Here is a 25,541-nt window from a genome sequence, read left to right as displayed (position 1 = left end):
ATAACACTGCACTCTTTCCCATTTAAAGATGAAGCAATTGCAACAAGAGAAGTCAAGCAACTTTCCCAAGATCACAAAGCCAAACTGCCTTGAACCCAGAAATCCTAGTTTCCAGAACAGAGTTCCCACTTAGCACCCACTGGCGCATGGACAGCAAATAACTGCAAGCTATTGTGCTGAGCGGTTTGGAGGCGCCATTAGGGGTTTTCTTTCCTATCCATGTTATTCTGAACTCTGTCCCCATCAGTTAATAATTAGCTGCCCCCCAAGAAGCTTGTGATCCTAAGATTTGCCTTTCCCTGCCTACTGCCTGGTTAATCAGTCATTGCCCCCAGCTGGTAGCGCAGCTGCCTCCAAAGCCCCTTTGCCTGGTGTAGAAGTGGTGAAAGATTCATGATGCTCCGGACCTGTCCAGTGCTCTACTCCAAGGCTGGCCCCCCAACTGTGGGCTGGCAGCCCCTGAGCTTTGACGGTGGGGCCTTCCACCTCAAGGGTACTGGAGAACTGATGCGGGCATTGCTGGTGTTACGGCTGTGTGCCTGGCCCCCTCTGGTCACCCATGGCCTGGCGGTGAGCAGTGACCTTGGGGATGGGCCTAAAGGCTCCCCAGAGCCTGGCATTGAGCCTCGCTCCCTGTCACCTCAGATCCAGGCCTGGTCTCAGCGGCTCCTGGGCTCCCGGTTCTCGGGCACACTTCTCCGAGCATCCATCTATGGGCAGTTTGTGGCTGGTGAGACAGCAGAGGAGGTGAGAGACTGTGTCCAACAACTCCAGACTCTAAGCCTCCGGCCCCTGCTGGCAGTGCCCACAGAGGAGGAGCCAGACTCAGCTATCAAGACTGGGTGAGTAAGCACAGCCTCCTCACGGGCCATCACAGCCCATATGTGCATAGTCCTGGCTTGTCATGGTAGGTTTGATTAAAAATAACAAAATTTTAAAAGATTGAATGAGTAAGGGGCCAGGGGCCAGGGAGGCCGGGAGGATGGTGGAAGGGGTTGGCTGCTCCAGGACCTGACACCTGCTGGCTGGGCAGCGAGGCCTGGTATGAGGAGAACCTCAGTGCTATGTTGCGGTGTGTGGACCTGTCACGAAGCCTTCTGGAGACCCCTGGCCCAAATGGGAACATCCTCATGCAGTTGAAGGTGACGGCACTGACCAGCACTCGGCTCTGTGTAAGGAGCTGGCAGGATGTGGGAGGAAGGTGTGGCTGCCCACCATGTCCCCCTCACCACCCAACCATCCCTTCCAGAAGGAGCTAACCTCATGGATCAGAAGGCCAGAGGCTTCCTTGGAGCTGAGCCCTGAGAGGCTGGCAGAAGCCATGGACTCTGGACAGGTAAGGAACTCAGGCTGTGGGAGAAATGAATGGTTGATGGGGAATGTCAGGAGCAGAGACTCCTGATCTTGGTGTAGCAGACACCTGCAAGTGGGATGTTCAAACTATTTAATTGCCACTACTTTCCAGGCTCAGAACAATCACAATAAATGTGGCTGTAGTCCTGGTTGGATTGCATAGATTATGGATGGTATGCGGGCTATAGGGGAGGGGTCTGGGGGCTCTGAGCTCTGAGGAGTGATTGAGACAGCAGGTCTCTATCAACTAGAAGAAGGTATATCAGTATTATATCAATAGGCTCAACTTTGCTAAGTGTGTGCTGGTTAGACCAGTGTGGTTTGATTTAATCACTCATTCATCCATCTGTCCATCCATCCATTCCTTCTTATTTTCATGTCCTATTTCTGCCCTGCCTACCATTGGCACCCACTCTATCCTATATAATATATATATATATATATATTTGTTAGTGTGATTTTATTTTGCCAAGTATATACTCTGTGTGGACATTTTTTCTAACATTCCATTATGAAAATTTTCAAAGTTAAAAGAATTTTACTGTGGACACTATATACCTGCCATTGTTAACATTTAACTATACTTGCTTTAAATCATCTGTCCCTGTATCCATTGCTCTGTGCATCCATCAATCCATCTTATTTTTTGATGCATTTCAAAGTAGGTTGAACACATCAGCACACTTTCACCCAAAATGCTTCATAAAGCATTTTACCAATTAGAGCTCAATAATTATTTATTGTACTTTATTACTTTTCAGGTAAAATTCTATATAATAAAAGGCAAATATGCAAATTAACCGAACAGCAGAATGACCAGTTGCTATGACACACATTGACCAACAGGGTGCAGATGCTAATGGGAATGTCAGGAGCAGAGACCCCTGGTCTTGGTGTGCACTCCCACAGGGGGAGCACTGCTCAGCCAGAAGATGGGCTCATGGAGGATCACAGTGGCAGTAGCGGAGCCTCTCCCACCTCTGTGGCAGAGCTAAGGATGTCCTACTCATGGTTTAAACCCACTCCATCCTCCAAGGGCTCCCAGACTGAGAGGGGGCACAGGCCAGGCTGAGGCCCCCCGCCCCATATCCCCCCCTTCAGTGCAAGAATTTCATGTGCTGGGCCTCTAGTTTCCATATAATGAAATACACAAATTGTAAAGGTACCATTTGATGAGCTTTTTAAAAATATATATATTTTATTGATTTTTTTTACAGAGAGGAAGAGAGAGGGATAGAGAGTTAGAAACATTGATGAGAGAGAAACATCGATCTCCTACTGGGGATGTGCCCGCAACCAAGATACATGCCCTTGACCGGAACCAAACCTGGGACCCTTCAGTCCGCAGGCTGATACTCTATACACTGAGCCAAACTGGTTTCAGCAAGTCATGCATCTTTTTTATGTAAAACAGTAGTCTGTTCCTTTTTTACAGCTGAATAGTATTCCATTGTGTGGCTATACCACAGTTTGTTTATCCATTTCCCTAATAAAATACATTTGGGTTGTTTATATTTATTGGCATTGATAAATTAATCTTTCATACATATGTGCACAATTGTTTGCGTGAACATAAGTTTTGACTTGTGTAAATACCTTGAAGTAGAATTCCTAATAATACAATAAGTACATGTATATTTTTAATTTTTAAGAAACAGCTAACCTGCAATGTATGAGAATTCCAGTTGTTTCACATTCTCTGCAGCACTTGGTATTCTCTCTCTCTTTTTAAGCCATTTTAATAGATGTGGTATAATTGACATTTTGCTAATGAATAATTATGTTGTGTATCTCTTCATAGGCTAATTTGCTATCTCTAGATCTTATTTGGATAGTATGTTTACTAAAGAGAATTTTGTGGTAAATTTTTACTACTTCTATATAATATATCTTTTTTTTTTTTGTATGAGTGACTTCAAGATTTTCTTTTTATCTAGTTTTCCATTATTTTGAATATAATATGCCAAATGGCTTTTCCTTAATTATTTTTTTTACCTGTTTGCTTTGTTCTGTTTTGGTTTCGTCTGAGTAACTGAATTCTTAATTTGGTTCTGTTGTTATTTTTGGAAAATTTCCATTGTTCCTTCAAACATTTCTTCTTCCCATTTACTCTCTCTTCCATTGAATTCCAATTTCATATAAGAAAGACCATTAAATATTGTCCAAGAAGCTTTGGATCTATTCTCTCCCTCTTTTCTCTGTTTCAGTTTCCATAATTTCAATAGATTTTTTTTAATTCACTGACTCCTCTGTACAATCAAATGATAAGCCATTAAAGGCATTTTTTAACTCTGTTGCTATGTTTTCCAACCAATCTTTATCATTTTCTTCTCTCTGCTAGAATGATCTATATGATCTGATATTGTTCACCTTTTCTGTGAGAGCCTTTAACATATTAACCATAGTCATTTTAAATTCTCTGTTGTATAATTTTAATATATTTGCCATATTTGAGTCTAGTTTTGATAATTGACATGTCCTTTGAGAGTGTATTTTCAAATACTTTGTATTTATATTTTGTTAAAAGATGAAAAACTGTATGTGGAAACCTAAAAAATAAAATAAAATAAAATAAAATAAAATAAAATAAAACCAATTTTGAATTATAACTTTGCTGGGTAGTTATATCTTGGTTGTAGGTTTTTGCTGTTCATCACTTTGAATACTTCTTGCCACCCCCGTTTGGCCTTCATAGTTTCTGTTGAGAAATCAGCTGATAATTGTATGGGTGCTCCCTTGTAGGTAACTAACTGTTTTTCTCTGGCTGCTTGTAAGATTCTCTCTTTGTCTTTTGCTCTTGGCATTTTAATTATGATGTGTCTTGATGTGGTCCTCTTTGGATTCCTTTTGTTCGGGGTTCTCTACACTTCCTGGACTTGTAAGTCTATTTCTTTCACCAGGTGGGGTAAGTTATTTCTTCAAATAGGTTTTCAGTATCTTGCTCTCTCTCTTCTTCTGGCACCCCCATAGTTCAGATGTTGGTACACTTGAAGTTGTCCCAGAGGTTTCTTACACTATCTTCAAATTTTTGGATTCTTTTTTCTTTTCCGGTTGAGTGTTTGTTTGTTTGTCTTTTGCTTCTTTGTATTTCAAATCTTTGGCTTGATTTTTGCATTCCTCTAGTTTGCTGTTGGGTCTCTGTATAATATTTTTTATTTCAGTCAGTGTATGTTTAATTTCTAGTTGGTTTAATTCCTTTTTCATATCCTTGAGGGTCTCATTAAATTTATTGGCCTTTTCTAGGAAATTCTTGAAAAGCTTATAACTGTGGATTTGAACTCTATATACAGTCTTTTGTTCTTCTCCATTTCTTTTGTTTGAGATCTCCTTCCTTTTCTCGGCATTTTCGCTGCTTATGAAAAAGCAGCTGTGTGGAGCCTGGGCAGGTTTATAGAATGTACGGTGTGGGGCCTCAGGGGGAGCGGGGCCTCAGGAGAGGCCTCGGGGCAGGTTGGGGGGTCTCAGGATGTCACTAGGCTGGGGTGTGTCAAACAGTAATAGCTGTTGTCAGCCATCTCTGCCTTTCAGCATTTTCAAGTCCCCGCGCTCCAGTGCAGTAAACAATGATTGCTGCTCACACCTCTGCAAAAAAGTCACCCTCACTTTCAGACCCAATAGCCGACAGACCAGCCTCTCCCCATAGGCGTCTGGGTTCCCCATGTGACCCCAGAAACTGGATTTCAAAGTGATAGGGAGCTTGTTTCCCTTCAGGTTGAAAAAAAGCTGCATGCCCAGTTGCTGGCCACCAGCCCAATTTCTGTGCCTCTGTACCTAGGCTCCTCAGCTTTTCAGCACTTGTGTAGTAAATGCATCACATTATTCTAATGTCATGTATTGAGTGATTATGTGCTGGCACTATCCTATTCTTGTTATGTCCAGGTACATCTCACCTAGTAACCAATATTTTTATAATAAATCTTTATTGTTTAGATTATTACAGGTGTTCCTCTTTCTTCCCTCTTCCCCCATAGCTCCCCTCCACCTGATTCCCAACTCCACCCTTTCTTTCTGCCTCTCTGGTTGGGTGATTTTTTCTTTCTTATATTTCTTTCTTATTTTCTTTCTTATATTCTTTGGTGCTCACTGAGTCCATCTCCCTTACCCCTGACCCTATCTTCATCCAATCTCTTCCCTCATCCCTCAGACTCCCTTCCCCCTGAGAATTGTTAGTCCAATCCCTTTCTATGTCCCTGATTCTATTATGTTCACCAGACCATTTTGTTCTTCAAATTTTTTATTCACTTGATTTTTAGATTCACTTTTTGGTAGGTATGTATTTTATGTCTTTTTGTTGTTCGTAATTTTTACCTTTACTTTTTTCTTCTTCTTCCTCTCCTTAAAGAATACTCTTCAGCATTTCATGTAATCCTGGTTTGGTGTTGATGAACTCCTTTAACTTTTTCTTGTCTGTGAAGCTCTTTATCTGACCTTCAACTCTGAATGATAGCTTTGCTGGGAGAGTAATCTTGGTTGTAGGTTCTTGTTATTCATCATTTTGAATATTTCTTACCACTCCCTTCTGGCCTGCATAGTTTCTGTTGAGAAATCAGCTGACAGTCATATGGGCACTCCTTTGTAGGTAACTAGCTGTTTTTCTATTGCTGCTTGTAAGATTCTCTCTTTGTCTTTTGCCCTTGGCATTTTAATTATGATGTGTCTTGGTGTGTTCCTCCTTGGATTCCTCTTGTTTGGGGTTCTTTATGCATCCTGAACTTGTAAGTCTATTTCTTTTACCAGGTAGGGAAAGTTTTCTATCATTATTTGTTCCAATAGTCCTTCAATATCCTGCTCGCTCTCCTCTGGCACCCCAAAAATCCGGATGTTGGTATGTTTTAAGCAGTCCCAGAGGCTCCTTACACTATCCTCACACTTTTGGATTCTTCTTTCTTTCTGCCTCTCTGGTTGGGTGATTTTTTCTTTCTTATATTCCAGATCTTTGGTTTGATTCTTGGGGTACATTGATCTATAGTTGAGTTTCTGTATATTCTTTATTTCAGACATTGTATGCTTAATTTCTGAATGGTCCTTTTCCATTTTTTTGGTATTCTCTTCAAGAACCTTGAAGGTCTCACCAAGTTTCTCAAAGGTTTTTAGAAGATTCTTGAGTAATCTTATAAATGTGATTCTGAACTCTGTGTTGTCCATTAGTTTACTTTCCTCCATCTCTCCCATTTGTGACATGTTTCTGTGTCTCCTCCCTGTGTTCATGGAGTGGCTTTGTGTGGTAGGTGACCTATCAGCTTCCCCAATCACCTGGGGTGGTCGCTTTTGGTATATTTCTTTGTGGGCTGAGTGAAAAGTCTTGGTGTAATTAAGCCTTGTTTGCTGTTGGTACTCTGGGAGGAATTGATCTCCAGGCCAATTGTCTATAAAGGAAGAAGTGCTGTGCTGGAGACACGGTTTGTTTCAGTGGGGCTTTGGTGCTCACTGAGTCCATCTCCCAAATGTGTCACTTATGGCTGTGAAAGGTTGAAATTGACCACTAGGAACACTGGCTTCTGGATCTCCAATGGGATTCAGTTCAGTTACTGTCTGAAGCCACAATGCAGGAACTACAGCGAGAACTAGTTTTCTCCTGTTTGCATGGGACTTGGCGGTTTTGTTGGTGGAGCTGCAGTTTATATATGGTTAAGCTGCTTCAATACAGGCCATCCATATGTAAAAGTAGCTTTGTGGTGCCTAGGCAGGTCTGGAGAATCTGTGGGCGGGGCCTCAGGGCAGGGTCTCAGGGCGGGGCGGGGCCTTAGGGTGAGGCGGAGTTTCAGGACCTCACTAGGTTGGGGCATGGCTAACAGTGATGGCTGCCGTCAGCCATCAGCTGTCCCTGCCCTTCCGTGTTTCCAAGTCCCTGCTTCCCTGCGATCCAGCGCAGTAAACAATGATTGCTGCGTGCACCTCTGCAAGAGTCGCCCTCACTTTGGCCCGGATGGCCGACAGACCAGCTTCTCCCTGTAGGCATCTGGGTCCTCCACGTGACCCCAGCAATTGGATTTCAAAGTGATAGGGAGCTTTTTCCTTTTGGGTTGAAAAGAAAAGCTGCACCTCAGGCCCACTCACCCGCCACCAGCCCGATTTGCCACCAGCCTGATTTTCGTGCCTCCATACCTAGGCTCCTCAGCTTTTCAGCGCTTGTGCTTCTTTCTCTTTCAGCCAGCCTTTCCATGTTTTTGGATGATAGATGTCCTTTGTATTAGTTTTAATTTTTTAAATTGTTGTGCGAGTGGCAGACCAGTTGTTTACCTATGCCGCCATCTTGGTTTCCCTGGTAACTAATTTTTATCCACATAACTTAGTGAGGAAGCTACTATTATTATCTCCATTTTATAGAGGAGAAAACTGAGGCCCTGAGAGGTTATATGACATGCTCAAGGCCAAGCAGCAAAGGTAGAACCAGGATTCAAACTCAGATTCTGGGTTCTTAACCATTGAATTACACTTAAATAAATTATATATATGTGACATAGCAAATTTTAAGATTTCTAAAAATTCTAAACATATTTCCCTTCCTGGTGCGGGTGTGTGTGTGTGTGTGTGTGTGTGTGGATTTATGCCCTGGAAGAAAGTCCTGAGCTGCTCTTGCCTTCTCTACTGCCCTCTCCCAGGATCTCCAGGTCTCCTGCCTCAGCACTGAGCAAAACCAGCATCTCCGGGCCTCTCTGAGCCGCTTGCAGCGGGTAGTACAGGTAATGCCTTTTGCTGTGGCCTGGCTCTGCTGCACCCGCTGGGCACCCCTGGGCTCTAACCATAGGCTTTTTCACCCTCAGCATGCCCAGGCCCAACATGTGAGGCTCCTGGTGGATGCTGAGTACAACTCATTGAATCCTGCTCTCTCTCTGCTGGTGTCTGCTATGACCTTGCGTTGGAACAGATCCAGAGAGAGTGGGCCCTGGGTGTGGAACACTTACCAGGCCTATCTGAAGGTTTGTGATGGGTTCTGGAGAAATTTGGGCCTTGGTTCCAGCATCCTGATCTGAAGATGTCCTTCTGCTCTGCCAGGATACTTACGAGCGGCTGAGGTGGGATGCTGAGGCTGCAGAGAGGGCTGGCCTGGCCTTCGGGGTGAAGTTGGTACGAGGGGCATATCTGGACAAGGAGAGAGATGTGGCCCAGCTTCAAGGGACCAAAGATCCCACTCAGCCTGACTATGAGGCTACCAGTCAGAGGTAGGAATAACATCTAACCTTTAGTGCTCACTACCCATGATGCTGAGCATCCTGTATGTGTCTACACATTTCTCCCTCTTCTTGGTCTAGGATACCATCATTTCCCACTTTTATCCTCCCTTGGATCCCATTGCACTCAGTAAACCCCAGATCCTTGCAGAACCCCACAAGGCCCCACATGATCTGGTCATTGTCATCTCTCTAACTTTTCTTTCCATTCTTTCCCTCACTCACTGCACTCCTTGATGATCCCCAGGGCCTTTGTACTTCCTGTCCCACTGCCTAGAATGCTCTCCCTCCAGATAGCTGCATGGTACAATCCCTCACCTCCTTAGGTCTTTGTGTATTTGGTACCTTCTTCGGTGACCTTCCCTTGACCACTCTCTTCCTGGATTTATTTTTCTCTTTATCACTTACCAGTTTCATACTAAATTGCTCATTGTCTGACTCCCCCACTAGTGTGTGGGCCCGGGAGGGCAGGGTTTTCTGATTTGTTCACTTCTGAACCTTCAGTGCTTAAAATTGTGTCTGATATATGGTGGTGCTCACTCAGTAGAGATCTGCTGAGTGAATAAACAAACTCCAAGCAGTAAGTACTATTATTATCATCCCCATTGCACAGAGGATGAAACTGAGGCACTGAGAAGTGGTAGGCCCAAAACTTGAGCTCAGGCAGACTGGCTATAGAACCCATGTTCTTACCCATCACATATCAACTTGTATATGTGATGGAGCACGATGTGGGTGAGCTCATTGGACCTCCCCCCTCCCCATGGCTGGGAAGGAGGACTTTATTTCTTCAACACATACTTGATGACCACCTGATTTAGATCAGGCCCTGGTCTCAGTAGAAATCAAGGTGATCCTAGGTCCTGTCCTCAAGAAGCTTTCAAAGTCTGAATCCAGTTCACAGTGGATCAAGGAGAAGTTTCTATAACTGCAGGGAATTATGCAAGATTTCAGGGCAAGGGGACAATCCATCCTTGGAACCCAGGGCCAGTGAGTGTTTCTAGGCACGTACCATACAATTCACATATCATAAAACTCACCATTCAAAAGTATACAATTAATTCATTAGACTGTAGTGTATTCACATGCTTGTGCCACCATTGTCACTATCTAATTACAGAACATTTTTATTACATCAAAAAGAAATGCCATTTCCATTCATTAGCAGTCACTCCCCATTCCCTCTTCCCCTCAACCCTGGCAACCACTAGTCTTTTTAAAGTCTCTATGAATTTTCCTATTCTGAACATTTCATATAAATAGTATCATGCAATATGTGACCTTTGTATCTGGCTTATTTCACTCAGCATGTTTTCAGGGCTCAACCATGTTGTAGTATATATCTGTGCTTCATTCCTTTTTATGATTAAGTCATATTCCATTGTATGAATGGACTACATTTCATTTACCCATTCATCAGTTGATGGATGTTTTGTTTCCACCTTTTGACTGTTGTGAATAGTGCTGCTGTGAACATTCATGTACACATTTTTGTGTACACATACATTTTCAACTCTCCCAAAAGTTCAGTTATCTGGAAGCGGATTGCAGGATCACATGGTAACTCTATGTTTAAACCTTTGAGGAACTGCTAGGTGGTGTTCCATAGTCATGTACCATTTTATATTCATACCAGCACCTGTTTCAATTTCTGCACATCTTCGTTAGCATGTTTTAATATAAATTTTGAATAATTAATAAATTCACAAGATTCAAAAATCAAAATGATATGAAAATGAATACACTGACATATCTCATTTTGACACAAATCCACATCTAATCATGGAGTCTCCCTGGCCCCCACAGGTAACCCCTTTAGTTTCTTAGCTGTGTTTCCTAAATTCCTTTATACATATAGAGGCAAACACAAATGTTTTTGTACTGCAAAAAGCATCATGTTACATATTACTCCTGGCTTTTCCACTCAACTGCATGTTAAAGGTAAAATAGTCTAGATTTAAAATGGCAACAAGAGTAAGTGGAAGCTATATTGATGCTCCCCCGGGACCAAACTGGAAATACAACTAAAATACAGAAAAACCATCCTGAAAAATCAACTGAAGACTAGCTGGAGAAAACCCTAATAACCAAGTACAGAAAGTAGAGACCACATAGAGACTAGTAGGAAGTGTGGAGGCACAAAAGAGGTGGCTTGGCTCCCACAGACAGCAGCTGAAGTCCCAGAGGAATATGTCAGCTGTGGGGGGTTCCCACAGAGAACTCTGGGATCTAAACACCAAGCTGGGCTCCCCAGCCCAGAGCACCAGAACTGAGAAAGGTACCACATAACACCTGTCTATGAAAAACAGCAGGGTTGCTGTCTGCCATCAGAGATGGCTGGAAATGGAGGCACCATTTTAAAGGACCAATGACAAATTTTCATTTGCAGCCACTCACCTTGAGCTTCAGCAGAAGGAGGGCAGTGTGGACTGGAGCTGTGTGAGGAAAGTTCAGGGTTGGGGGCTCTGGAGTTGAAGCTCAGTTTCCTATGTTGAGTCATATGCTGAGTCATTATATCGTGCTGTGGAGGACATTTTCTCCAGCGAACCTTTGCTATGAAGGTGATTTTTGAGGGAAAGGCAGTCAACACACTCTGTTGGAAGAACACCTCCACCTGAGGTCAATAGCCTGATGCCAATAAAGGCTGATAACAATCTGACTGCAGTCAGAGGAGGATTTCTAGAGCCTTTGAGTCTTTGCCTGATCTCCTTCTGGGTCTGGGGTTAGGAAACACAGACCCTTGTGCACATTTTGGTCCTTTCTAAAGGCACCCAGCCCAAGCAGAGGGAGCTACAAGCTGGGGACTGCTGACAGCTCCAAACAAGTACTGAGGGACAGTCACAAACAGCGTTTGAGATTGTCTTACACTAGAGATTGGGAGTCTTAGCAGATCTACCTAATACACAGACAAAAACCCAAATAAGCAGCCAAAATGGAGAGACAAAAACAAGCCCCAAATGAAAGAATAAGATTTTCCAGAAGAAGATATAAATGAAATGGTGATTAGAAATTTATCTGAGATAGAGTTCAGAATAATGATGGCAAAGATGCTCAGTAGCATGAGAAAAGATACAGTAACTATGAAAAAAGACCAGTTGAAAATAAAGAATGACATAGCACTACTAAAGAGCACGTAGGAAAGAATACACAGCAGATTGAGGAAGCTGAGGATCGAATCAGTGAATTAGAAGACAGGGTAGAAAAAAAATCACTCAGAGAAACAAAAAGAAAAACCAATTAAAAAACAGAAGGACAATTTAATGGAGATATAGGACAACATAAAATGTAACAATATTCACATTTTGGAATGCCAGAATGCAAAGAAAGTGAGAAAAGGATAGAAAATGTGTTTGAAGAAATAATTGCAGAAAACTTCCCTAATCTGCTGAAAGAAAAAGTCACACAAGTTCAGGATGCACAGGGAGTCCCAAGTAAGAAGAACCCAAACTGGCCCACACTCAGATACTTCATAATTAGAATTAATTAAAGACAAAAATAAAAGACAAACAGAAATTCTTAAAGGCAGCAAAAGAAAAGCAAACTGTTACCTACGAAAGAGCTCTCATCAGAAATTCTACAGGTCAGAAGGAAATGGCATGAAGTACTCAAGATAATAAAAATCAAGAATTTGAACCAAGATTATTATGTCCACCAAGGCTATTATTCAAAATAGAGCTTCCCAGAAAGGGAAAAAAGAAAAAGAAAAGAAAAAAAAAAAGCTAATGGAGTTTATCACCACCAAACCAGCACTGCAAGAAATGCTAAAGGGACTGCTGTAATGAGAAGAATGAGAGAGAGAGAGAGAGAGAGAGAGAGAGAGAGAGAGAGAGAGAGAATATTTCATTCTTAATAGGCATAAAGAATGAAAATGGCAATAAATAAATACTTACCAAAAATAACCTTAAATGTAAATGGATTAAATGCTCCAATCAAAAGACATAGGGTAGCTATGGAATACAAAAACATGACTCAATTATATGCTGTCTACAAGAGACCCACCTCAGAACAAAAGACTCACACAAGATGAGAGTGAAGAGATGGAAATTTTTTTTCCATACAAATGGAAATGAAAAAAATAAAAAGCTGGGATAGCAATACTCATATCTAACAAATAAACTTCAAAATGAAGGCCATCACAAGAGACAACAAAGGTTACTACATATACTAAAGGGATTGATCCAATGAGAGAATATAACCTTATAAACATATATGCACCAATATAGGAGCACCCAAATATATATAAAACTTCTAGAGAAATTTTAAGGGAGAGGTCAATAGCAATACAGACATAGTCGGGAAGTTAAACAGCCCTCTGACTTCATTGGATAGATCTTCCAGAAAATAATTAACAAAGAAATAGTGACTCAAAATGACACACTGGATCAGATGGATTTAATTGACTTTATATAACATTTCACCCCAAAGCTGTAGAATATACAGTCTTCTCAAATGCACATGGGTCATTCTCAAAGGTAGTGTCTACAAGTTCAAGAATATTTAAATCATATCAAGCACCTTCTCAGACCACAATTAAATAAAATTAGAAATAAACTACTGTAAAAACACTCAAAAACATTCAGACACTTGGATGCTAAATATCATGTTATTAAACATGAATGGGTTACCAAAGAGATCAAGAAAGAAAAAAAGAAAACAAACAAACAAACAAAACCAACAAGGCTCCAGGGGACGCTGACACATACGAGGAGAAACTGGACTGTCTGGCATCAGGGTAGGAACTCAGGGATGGCTTTCTTTCAGACAGAGGTGCTTGCAGCTGTCATTGTTTTGTGCTGGGACCTCCCCAATGCAGGACTGACTGGTGGCCATTTCTATTTGCTCTGCCCTGGTGATTCCCTGAAAGCTTGCCTGACCCAATTTACAATCCCACCCAAACAAATTGTCTGCAGCGGCTTTTGCATATGAATGGCCTGTCCTTTCGCAGGCTAAAACCCTGTCAAACAAGCTGTTGCAGGATTAGGGAGCCTCAAACCTATCAATAAAAGGCCCAAGACTTGATACCAGCACCAGCCTGCCTTGCTTCACAGCTAAGCCTCACTTCCAAATCTGATACAAAGAGGAGGAATCTGCAAATCTCTATGTAGCTCCTGCTGGATGGCCCCAGGCAGTGGCTGACTTTGCACCTCCCTGGAGACCCAAGAGCCAGTATACCCAGTGGTCAGTGTGAGACCATACCAGATGACAACTCTTCACATCCATACACAACATACACAAGAGGCATAGCCAATTGGCTTGGAGATCAATGCTTCCCAGTGATACCAACAACAAGCAAGGCTTAACAACAAGACTGCACACACATCTCACAAAGGGCTACACCAAGACTGTCCACCTCAGGTAACTGGGAGGCTGACTCATTGAACCATATAGGACACCTTAGCACACAAATCCACCCTACCAACTCAGGGAAGCTGTGAAAATGCCAAGACAAGGAAATAGATCACAAACAAAAGAAAATGGAGGAAAAGAAGAGACTGGATATAGAGTTCAAAACCACGCTTATAAGGTTTTTCAAGAATTTCCTAGAAAAGGTTGATAAGACCTAGGAGGAGATGAAAAAGGATCAACAAGAACTAATAAGGGATCAACAAGAAATAAAGAATACATGTCTGAAATAAAAAATATTATACAGAGTCCTAAAAACAAAATGGAAGATCGCAAGAATCAAGTCAAAGATTTGGAACATAAAGAGCCAGAAGACACTCCTCGGCAGAAGCGCAAGAAGACAAGAGAATCCAGAAAGTTGAATACAGTGTATAATGTAAGAAACCTCTGGGACAACTTCAAGTGAACCAACATCAGAATTATGGGGGTCCCAGAAGATGAGAGAGAGCAAGATATCAAAAACATACTGAAAGAAATAGTGACAGAAAACTTCCCCCACCTGGTGAAAGAATTAGACTTACAAGTCCAGGAAGCGCACAGAATTCCAAACAAAAGGAATCCAAAGAAGACCACACCAAGACACATCATAATTAAAATGCCAAGAGCAAAAGACAAAGAGAGAATATTAAAAGCAGCAAGAGCAAAGCAGGTAGTTACCTATAAAGGAGCACCTATACGATTGTCAGCTGATTTCTCAACAGAAACCATGCAGGCCAGACGGGAATGGCAAAAAAATATTCAAGGTGATGAATAGCAAGAACCTACAGCCAAAAATAATCTACCCAGCAAAGCTATCACTCAGAATCAAAGGCCAAATAGAGAGCTTCACTAATAAAAAAAAAAGTTAAAGGAGTTCATCACCGCCAATCCAGAATTATATGAATTGCTGAAGGGGGTTCTTTAGGAAGAGAAAGAAAATAAAGATAAAAACTATGAACAACAAATATGTAACTATCAACAAGTGAATCTAAAAACCAAGGAAATTAAAAAAAAATCTGATGAACAATATTAACTGTTGAATATAATAGAATCAGATTTATGGAAGGGGAGTGGTCTGATGATTCTCGCGGAAAAGGGGAGAGGGGGGTGTAGGAAGAGACTGAACATAAACTGAGCACCTATGGATGAGGACAATGGGGGGTGGGGAAAGGGCAGAGGGTGGGGTGGGAACCTGGTGGAGGGGAGCAATGGAGGGGGGGATGAGGAATATTTGTAATAATATGAACAATAAAGATTTATAAATAAATAAATAAATAAATAAATAAATAAATAAATAAATAAATAAAACATACACAAGGGGCAGACTCAATGAGCACCAAAGCCCCACTGAAGCAGGTCCTGTTCCATAAGGGTGTCTCCTGCACAACATCTCTTCCATTTTAGACACAGCGGGTCCTCACTGCCAATTGGCCTGGAGGTCAGTTCCTCCTAGGGACTCCAACAGCAATCAAGGCTCAACTACAAGATTGTGTACACAGCCCACAGAAGGATGCACCTCAGGTGATTGGTGAGGCTGAGCCACTGGGACACCTTCTACACAAGGCCACTCTATCAACTCGAGACTTAGTAGCTACCCAATACATAGAAACAAACACAGGGAAGCAGCCAAAATGCAGAGGCAAAGAAACATGTCACAAATGAAAGGAATGGAAGAAAGCAAACTACTGGATATAGAGTTTAAAACCACAGTTATAAGGTTACTCAAGCATCGTCTGGAAACCTCCAAGAGACTTAGTGAAACTTTCAAGAATATTAGTGAGAATGTAAAAAAAGAAAATAGAAAAGGACAAGTTATAAATTAAGCATACACTGACTGAAATAAATAATATACAGGGATTCAATAGTAGACTAGAGGATCTCAAGAACCAAATTAATTATTTGAAATATAAGGAAGCAGAAAACACCCAACTAGAAAGCAAAAAGAATCCAAAAATATGAAGATTGTGTAAGGGGACTCTGGGACAACTTCAAGCTTACCAAAATCTGAACTATGGGGGTGCCAGAAGAAGAGAGAGAGCAAGATATTCAAACCTATTTAAAGAAATAATGCCAGAAAACGTCCCCCACCTGGTGAAAGAAATAGACTTACAAATCCAGGAAGTGCAGAGAACCCCAAACAAGAGGAACCCAAAGAGGACCACACCAAGACATATCATATTAAAATGCCAAGGGCAAAAGACAAAGAGGGAATCTTAAGAGCAGCAAGAGAAAAGCAGTTAGTTACTTATAAGGGAGTTACCATATGACTTTTAGCTAATTTCTCAACATAAACTATGCATGCTAGAGGGAGCAGCAAGAAATATTCGAAGTGATGAATCGCAAGAACCTACAACCAAGATTACCCAGCAAAGCTATCACTTAGAATTGAAGGTCAGATAAAGAGCTTCACAGACAAGAAAAAGCTAAAGGAGTTTATCAGCACCAAACCAGTACTATATGAAATGCTGAAGGGTATTCTTTAAGAAGAGGAAGAAGAAGAAAAAGGTAAAGATAAAATATGAAAAACCAAGTGGCAACAAATACGTATCTATAACAATTGAATCTAAAAATCAAATTAATAAAAAATCTGATGAACAGAATAAACTGGTGAATGAAATAGAATCATGGACATGGAAATGAAACAGACTGATGATTCTCAGAGGGAAGATGGTGTTGGGGTGCAGGAAGAGATTAGACAATATCTTATATGCATGTATGCATTACCTATGGACACAGACAATAGAGTGGTGAGGGCCTGGGGCAGGGTGAAAACCAGGTGGAGGGGAGCTATAGGGGGGAAAAAAGAGGGACATCTGTAATAATCTCAACAATATAGATTAATTAAAAATCAATAAATTAAATGTGAACAAAAAATTCCTGGAAACAAATGAAAATGAACACACAACTACTCAAAATCTCTGAGACAGATCAAAAGTAGTACTGAGAGGGAAGTTCAAAGCACTACAGGCCTACCTAAAAAATAAATAAATATAATAATAATAATAATAATAATAATAAATTATTGAACCCTATAACTTAAAGAATTAGAAAGAGAACAACAAGAAAAGCCAGAGAAAGCAGAAGGAATGAAATAATAAAGATTAGGACAGAAATAAATGACATAGACTGAAAAAAACAATACCAAAGATAAATGAAATCAAAAGCTGATTCTTTGAAAAGATAAACAAGACTGATGAACCATTAGCCAGATTCATCAAGAAACAAAGAGAGCTGAAACTGGTTTGGCTCAGTGGTAGAGCATCGGTCTGAGGAATGAAAGGTCCCAGGTTCGATTCCAGTCAGGGGCATGTACGTTGGTTGCGGGCACATCCCCGGTAGGGTGTGTGCAGGAGGCAGCTGGTCAGTGTTTCTCTCTCATCAACGTTTTAGCTCTCTATCTCTCTCCTTTCCTCTCTGTAAAAAAATCAATAAAAATATATTTTAAAAAAAGAAAGAAAGAAACAAAGAGAGAGGACCTAAATAAATAAAATCATAAACAAAAGCAGAGAAGTAACAACTGACACCAAAGAAAAACAAAGGATTGTAACAAAATAATATGAACAATTATATAACAACAAGTTTGACAATGTGGGTGAAATGGACAAATTCCTAAAAAAATATATAAAAAAATAATAAAAAAAATACAATCTCCCAAAACTGAATCAGGAGGAATCAGAAAACCTGAACAGGCCAATAACAATGAATAAATAGAAGCAGTAATAAAAAAAAAATTCTAGCAAACAAAAGCTGCGGTCCAGATGGCTTCACAAGAGAGTTTTACCAAACATTCAAAGGAGAACTAACACCTATTCTCCTTAAACTATTCCAAAAAATCCAAGAGGAAGGAACACTTTCAAAATCTTTTTATGAAGCCAGCATTATCCTAATTCCAAAACCAGATAAAGACACCACAAAGAAAGAAAATTACAGGCTAATATCCCTGATGAACATAGATGCTAAAATCCTCAACAAAATATTAGCAAATTGATCCAGCAATATATTAAAAACATCATACACTACAACCAAGTGGAATTTATTTTGGAGATGCAAGGCTGGTACAATATTCATAAATCAATAAATGTGATACATAACATAAATAAATTGAAAGAAAAAATCATATGATCATATCAATAGATGCAGAAAAAGCATCCAACAAAATGCAACAATCCATTTTTGATAAAAACTTTCAGCAAAGTGGGAAAGGATTATATTGCAACTTAATAAAGGCCATATATGACAAATTTACAGGCAACATAATACTCAATGAGCACAAACTAAAACCATTTTCCCTAAGAACAGGAACAAGAAAGAGATGTCTGCTTTCACCACTCTTATGCAACATAGTACTGAAAGTCCTAGCCACGGAGATCAGACAAGAAGAAGAAATAAAAGGCCTCCAAAGTGGAGAAGAGGAAGTAAAACTCTCATTTGCAGATGACATGATATTGTACATGGAAAACCTGAAGACTCCACCAAAAAACTACTAAAGTTAATAAAGGAATTTGGCAATGTAGCAGGACACAAAATTAACACCCAAAAATCTATGGCATTTTAGTATACCAATAATGAATACTTAGAAAGAGTAAATAAATAAATAATCCCGTTTACCGTTGCAATAAAAATATTAAGATACTAGGAATAAACTTAACCAAGGAAGTAAATGATTTATACTTAGAAAACTACAGGACATTGGAAAAAGAGATAGAGGAAGATATAAACAAGTGGAAGAATATACCAGGTTCATGGATTGGTAGAATTAATATTAAAGTGTCCATACTACCCAAACCAATCTACAGATTCAATGCAATCTCTATCAAAATACCAAATGGTATATTTCACAGATCTAGGACAATATTCCAAAAATTTATATGGAACTAAAAAAGACCTCGAATAGCTGCAGCAATCTTGAGGAAAAAGAATAAAGTTGGAGGGATCACAATACTAGATATTAAGTTATACTACAAAGCCACTGTAATCAAAACAGTGTGGTACTGCATAAGAATAGGTATATAGACCAATGGAATAGAACAGAGACTCCAGAAATGGACCCAAGCCATTATACTCAATATTTGACAAAGGAGCCAAGAATATACAGTGGAAACAAGACAGACTCAGTATATAATTTTGGGACAATTAAACAGATATATGCAAAAAGAAATGAAACTCGATCACCAACTTACACCATACACAAGAATAAACTCAAAATGGATAAAAGAAAAATGTAAATCATGAAAACATAAAAATCCTAGAAGAAACCATAAGCAGCAAAATCTCAGACATCTCTTGTAGCAATGTATTTGTGGATACATCTCCTAGGGACCTAGGGCAAAGGAAACTAAGGAAAAAATAAACAAATGGGACTACATCAAAATGAAAAGCTTCTACACAGCAAAGAAACCATCACCAAAATGAAAAGGGAGCCCACTGTATGGGAGAACATATTGTCAAAGATACATTTGATAAAGTTAATATCCAAAATTATAAGGAACTCAACTTAATAACAGGAAGACAAACAATCCAGTTTAAGAAAATAGCATGCCCTAGCCGGTTTGACTTAATTGATAGAGTGTCAGCCTGAGGTCCTGAGTTCACTTTCGGTCAAGGGGACATGCCCAGGCTGTGAGCTCAGTCCCTAGAAGGGAGCATGCAGGAGGCCAATCAGTGATTCCCTCTCATCATTGATGTTTCTATCTCTCTCTCTCCCCTCTTCTCTGAAATCAATCCTATATAATAAAAGGCTAGTATGCAAATCGACCAAAAAGTAGAACGACCAGTCACTATGACACACAATGACCACCAGGGGGCAGATACTTAATGCAGGAGCTTCTCCTGGTGATCAGTGCACTCCCACAGAGGGAGCTCCACTCAGCCAGAGCTCACCACTAGTGAGCACAGCAATGGTGGCAAGAGCCTCCCTCACCTCCACAGGCAGAGCTAAGAATATCTGATTGTCGGACATCCTCTGAGGGCTCCTCAACTGCGAGAGGGCACAGGCCAGGCTGAGGGACACTCCCTCCGCCCCTAAGCACACAAACTTTGTGCACCAGGCCTCTAGTTAAATATATATATATATTATATATTTTATATATATATATATATATATATATATATATATATATATATATATATATATATATTTTTTTTTTTTTTTTTTTTTTTTTTGGCTCAGTGGATAGAGCGTCGGCCTGCGGACTGAAAGGTCCCAGGTTCGATTCTGGTCAAGGGCATGTACCTTGGTTGTGGACACATTCCCAGTAGGGGATATGCAAAAGGCAGCTGATCGATGTTCCTCTCTCATCGATGTTTCTAACTCTAACCCTCTCTCTTCCTCTCTATAAAGAATCAATAAAATAAAAAAATAAAAAATAGGCAAAGGACCTAAATAGACACTTCTCCAAAGCAGACACACAGATGGCCAAGAGACATATAAAAAAAATGCTCAAGTCAATAAAAAAATATTTATTTAAAATGACAATGAGATATTACCTCACACCTGTCAGAATGGCTACTACCAACAAATGACAAGTGCTAGCAAGGATGTGGAGAATAGGGAATGTAGACTGGTGCAGCCATTATGAAAAACAATATGGAATTTCCTCAAATAATTAAATATGTCCTGGCAGCGTGGTTCAGTGGTTGAATGTCGACCTGTGAACCAAGAAGTCATGGTTTGATTCCTGATCAGGGCACATGCCCAGATTGTGGGCTTGATTCCCAGTGTGGGACGTGCAGGAGGCAACTGATTAATTATTCTCTCTCATCACTGATGTTTCTATCTCCCTCTCCCTCTCCCTTCCTTTCTGAAATCAATTAAAAATATATTTTAAAATTAAATATGGGTCCTAGCCAGTTTGGCTCAGTGGATAGAGCATCAGCCTGTGGACCAAAGGGTCCTGTGTTCTATTCCAGTCAAGGGCACATGCCTGGGTTATGGGCTCATCCCAGTAGGGGGAGTACAGGAGACAGTCAATCAATGATTCTTTCTCATTATTTATGTTTTTATCACTCTCTCTTCCTCTTCCTTCCTCTCTGAAATAAATAAAAATATTTTTTAAAAATTAAATATGGAACTGCCATTTGACCCAGTGATCACACTTCTAGGAATATATCCCAAGATACCCAAAACACCAGTCAGAAAGAATGTATGCACCCCTATGTTTATAACACCAATTTACAATAGCTAAGTGCCCATCAGAAGATCTTTGGATAAAAAAGCTGTGGCACATTTACACCATGGAATATTATGCAGGTATAAAAAAAAGAAGGCTCTCTTACCATTTGAGACAGGATGGAGGGACCTGGAGAGTATTATATTAAGTGAAATAAGACAGAGAAAGATAAGTATCACATGAGCTCATTCATATGTGGAATCTAATAAGCAAAATAAACTGATGAACAAAATAGATCCAGAGACTTAGAAGTATGGAATAGTCTGCGGAATCTCAGAGGGAAGGCAGAGAGAGTGGGTGGGTGGGAAGAGATAAACCAAAGATCATGTATGCATAACCCTAGGCACAGACAATAAGGTGGTGAAGACCTGGGGTGGGGGTAGGGCGGGCTAGAAGGGTCAATGGGAGAATAAAGGGAACATATGTAATACTTGCAACAATAAAATTTTAATTTTTTTAAAGGCAAAATAGTCCAGTAATAATGAGCCCAAGACTTAGAGCATCAGACAGCCTGGGTTCCATACTGATTGGGGAGGCTGAGCCACTGGGTCCTACGACACCTACTTGGCCATTTCTAACTGTGTGACCTAGGGACAAGAGACTTAATCTCTTTCCCATTCCATCTCTCTCTCTGTAAAATGGGGGTAATCAGAACATCTGCCTCACAGAGTTGATTTGAGAGTGAGATGAATGAATATGTGTCAGGCAATGAGACTTAGTGAAGAACCTAAACTAATGGAGTGCGGGCAAGGTTGGCAGAACCCACAGGGAATGTTGAAGCACCTAGGAACCCACAAAAGCGAGAAGCCATTATGGCCCCTGTGCTATAGGTGGGGAAGGACAGCCATACTGGAGGAGATGTGGCGAACATAGGACAGTTAGGGTAGAGCAAGGAGGGGGCTAAGGGACAAAACACCTGAGTTCTCTTTCGTCTCACCTTCGATCTTCTGCCCATGACTCCATGGGTGATGCAGGACACAAAGTCAGCCTCCAAAGGGGCAGAGAAAATGAACAGATTTGGAAGGCAATGGAAAATGGCCCACGAAGGCTACAAGGTGGCATCTGGCGTACAGCAGCTCAGAAAGCATTTTCCAGTCCTTTTACCCTTCTGTACCCAGATGCCCCTGTCCTTTCTACAGCTACATGGCCATCCTCTATGCCATCATTCATCCAGCCAGTCCCCTACTTACAGACATTTGGGTTGGTGCTAGTCTCATTCTACAGACAATGCTGCAGTGAATGACCTTAAGGAAACATCATCTTCTGCATGTGATGTGGCCCTTTGTTGCGAGACTGCCATTATGACAAAGACTTTTTGTACACTGTCCTCTCACTCCATCCTCACAGCATCACTGTTAGGTGAACTCACATTGTTACAAGAGAGGAAAATGCTCTGGGAAGGAATGTTCCTTGCAGCCAGTCCAGGTGGAAGTGGGGTATTTTGTGACTCCAGAGTCCTTGCTGTTAGGCACCCCAAGAACAGAAATGCTCAGCCCCTGAGGCCTGACCCTTACCAGGTACCGTAGCTGAAACAACTCTCTTCAGTTACAGACGCTGTCTGGAGCTGATGCTGACTCATGTGTCCCAACGTGGCCCCATGTGCCACCTCATGGTGGCTTCCCACAATGAGGAATCTGTTCACCAGGCAACCAAAAGGTATGAGGTGGGCCCCTCCTTTCCTCTCCCTCACTCAAATGCCAGGGATAGGTAGAGGCCCCTGTGCTATAGGTGAGGAAGGAGAGCCAACGGGAGGAGCAGTGTAGGGACAGTAGGTTCAGAGGAATTCTGGGGAGGGTATTAAAAACATTTAACCCCTGCTATGCCTGTAGGTCTTGTAGGCCCCAGCTGAACAAGGCATCATCTCTTATTTGCTGGGGCATAGGGAGGTCTGAGGGTGTCAGAAAACTCACTAAGAAACTTTCAGGGACTTCAGAGCACTAGTTATTTATCATTAAGTTTAGAAGTATTTTAATATTTAAATAACTGGAATAGCCCTGTGGGTACCTAATGGCTGACTTTCAGCTCAGATTCAGCCACTGTCTGAATTGGTGATGTGACCTTTTCTGTAGCATGTGGGAGCTGGGCATTCCTCCGGATGGGCCAGTCTGCTTTGGACAACTTCTGGGGATGTGTGACCACGTCTCCCTGGCATTGGGTATGTGAACGGCCCATTCCTCGCCACCACCATGCCTCATCCAGCCCCAGGCCTCACTCCTCGGCCAGGTCCCTTCTCACATTTCCAGCCAATGCCTGGTCATCCTCCTCTCTAGAACCTTCAGATGACCCTGTCTCCAGACCCTCCCAGAGAGATCTGTTACTCCATTGTCTAAGGCCTTGCAGGCCTTTGTCTCTGTGCCTGCTGTCTGTTGTTTAGCTGGTTCTTGATCATGCTGTCTTGTTTCCTATGTGCTTTGTTACCTTTACCACTTTGCTCCCCAGTGACTGAGACCAAAAGAATTATGTTTTCCTCTGCCATTGTACCCTAAACTCATAGCTTCAGGTCTCTTGAGGTATCCCAGGTATGCAATTTAGGCTGCATATGTGTAAGGGAACTTATCCATGGCCACAACCTCTCAGAGGTGGATTTCTCTGTTTTCTTCCCTGCTCTTATGGTCAAGGCCACTCCCTGGGAGTGGAGGGAACTCTTACACTGAGGGTGTACATTTTTGTGATCCAGCTGAATGTGGGGGAGTTCTCTACCTCCTGGTCAGACTTCGGCCTCCTTTTCTCTATCCCTTGGGCTCTGTGACATCATCAAGTAGCAGCTCAATTTTGCCTTCAGGACAGAAATGCTTCCTGTGCACCCTTTCCCTCTCTGGTTCTCATTTTCTCTTAATTCTTGGATTAGTAAATTCCTTATTCTCTTGACTTTAAGATTTTTTTTTAATTTTTATTTTTTTAAATATATTTTATTGATTTTCCACAGAGAAGAAGGAAGAGGGATAGAGAGCTAGAAACGTTGATGAGAGAGAAACATTGACCAGCTGCCTCTTACACACCCCCTGCTGGGGATGTGCCCGCAACCAATGTACATGCCCTTCACCGGAATCGAACCTGGGACCTTTCAGTCCGCAGACCGACGCTCTATCCACTGAGACAAACCGGTTTCGGTGACTTTAAGATTTTTTAATGTTAACTCCAGAATTGTTGGTTTTCCAGTAGGAAATGTTGTCTTACTCATTTAGTCTGCCATGTTCTCAGAACTGGAAATCTGTTTCAGATGGGGCCTAGGGGAGCCTTTCTCCAAACATGAGCCCACATCCTGCTTATCCTCTCCCTGCAGGGCAGGCTGGCTATGCCGTGTATAAGTCCATCCCCTATGGCTCCCTGGAGGAGGTGATGCCCTACCTGATCCGGAGGGCCCAGGAGAACCAGAGTGTGCTGCGGGGCGCCCGCAGGGAATGGGAGCTACTCAGTCAAGAACTTCGGCGGAGGCTGCTGGGGCGGGGCCTGAGGGTACCTTCTTAGTTCCCCCAGGGGTTATGTGGTCAATAAAGGTCCTGAGCTACTGCCCAGGCTGCTGCCCTGCACTGAAGCTGCCTCCTTGGAGAGGGGATGATCTTGACGCCAGCCAGCCCAAGAGGGTGTTCTGCAGCTCAAGAGAGAACTTTAGATAACCCTAGAGCATACAAGGGCATTGATCAAAGACTAAAGAAACCTCCCCCGACCCTGAAGCAGTCTATCCTAAGATGGGCCTAGGGTCAGGCTCTCTTCAACCGGTCAGTGACTGAAGCAGGAACTTTCTTCACTCCAGTAGATGCCCAGATGAAGAGGAGACACTGAGGCACTGAAGTCGAGAGTCTGGGCTAGAGCCACACGTGCAAGGAGAGACAGAGAGGAGAGGCAAACTACTCTCATTTAGTAACATTTTCTGAGGTCCCTTCTGACCTAGACTCGGGATGAATAATGCTGGGAACACAACAGTGTCAAAGACAACCCCAAGCCCAGCCTCACAGGGTTCTTAGTCCAGTAGAGGTAGACAGACCCATCTTCAGACAGATAGTCCAGAATGGTCAGGCTGTGATGGGGAAAGCCCATGCAGATATCAGGCCAGAGGAGACACCTCTGTGATCAAGAGAGCTTCCCAAAGTATTCATAAGAATAACCAAGTGAACATGGAGAAGAGCATTCAAAGGCAAGGGCATGTGCATAAACAGAATTGTAAAACAGACTGGGGATGTGGAGACAAGGTTGGAGGATGGGCAGAGCCAGATGATGCAGTTTTAGATACCAGGCTACAGACCGTGGGCCTGGTCCCTAGGGCACTGGGGAGTCAGGAGCGTTTCAAGCCAGGGAGGGACAGTCAGGTTTAGCTTTAGAAGATCCTCTGGCTGCCATGTGGTGGGTGAATTGGAGTGGGGAGACAGGCTGGGAGTGCTGGGGAATCTGGAGTAGGAAATCCCCCAGGGCTAGGCTGTGGGGGAGGGGAGAGAGGTATATCAGGAGACTGTGAGTGGGATGTGGG

The 25,541-nt window shown here is 41.9% G+C and overlaps 1 protein-coding gene across 2 annotated transcripts; it reads left to right on the top strand.

The window, feature by feature from the left end:
• Positions 1–339: 339 nt before the first annotated feature.
• PRODH2 (proline dehydrogenase 2) lies at positions 340–24,606 on the top strand. Of its 2 annotated transcripts, none has more exons than XM_084905186.1 (10): positions 340–570; positions 646–842; positions 1,094–1,172; positions 1,250–1,336; positions 7,956–8,036; positions 8,118–8,273; positions 8,350–8,516; positions 22,622–22,732; positions 23,146–23,231; positions 24,360–24,606. In XM_084905186.1, the coding sequence occupies exons 1-10, from the start codon at positions 394–396 to the stop codon at positions 24,542–24,544; spliced, it is 1,326 nt and encodes a 441-aa protein (XP_084761312.1). In that variant the 5' UTR covers positions 340–393; the 3' UTR covers positions 24,545–24,606. The 2 variants fall into 2 exon arrangements, with proteins under 2 accessions (XP_084761312.1, XP_084761311.1); XM_084905185.1 differs by having other exon boundaries at positions 1,034–1,172.
• Positions 24,607–25,541: the final 935 nt, after the last annotated feature.

This window comes from Pipistrellus hanaki, assembly GCF_964339955.1.
Source record: "Pipistrellus hanaki genome assembly, chromosome: 15".
Lineage (NCBI taxonomy): Eukaryota > Metazoa > Chordata > Mammalia > Chiroptera > Vespertilionidae > Pipistrellus > Pipistrellus hanaki.
This window is presented reverse-complemented; position numbering and strand designations above follow the sequence as displayed.

Bases quoted from the DNA above. Each gene is read 5' to 3' on its own strand.
- PRODH2 (XM_084905185.1), top strand. From the start codon at position 394: ATGATGCTCCGGACCTGTCCAGTGCTCTACTCCAAGGCTGGCCCCCCA. The intron at 843-1,033 runs GTGAGTAAGCAC...CTGGCTGGGCAG, and splicing joins GACTCAGCTATCAAGACTGG to CGAGGCCTGGTATGAGGAGA. The intron at 23,232-24,359 runs GTATGTGAACGG...CTCTCCCTGCAG, and splicing joins CCACGTCTCCCTGGCATTGG to GGCAGGCTGGCTATGCCGTG.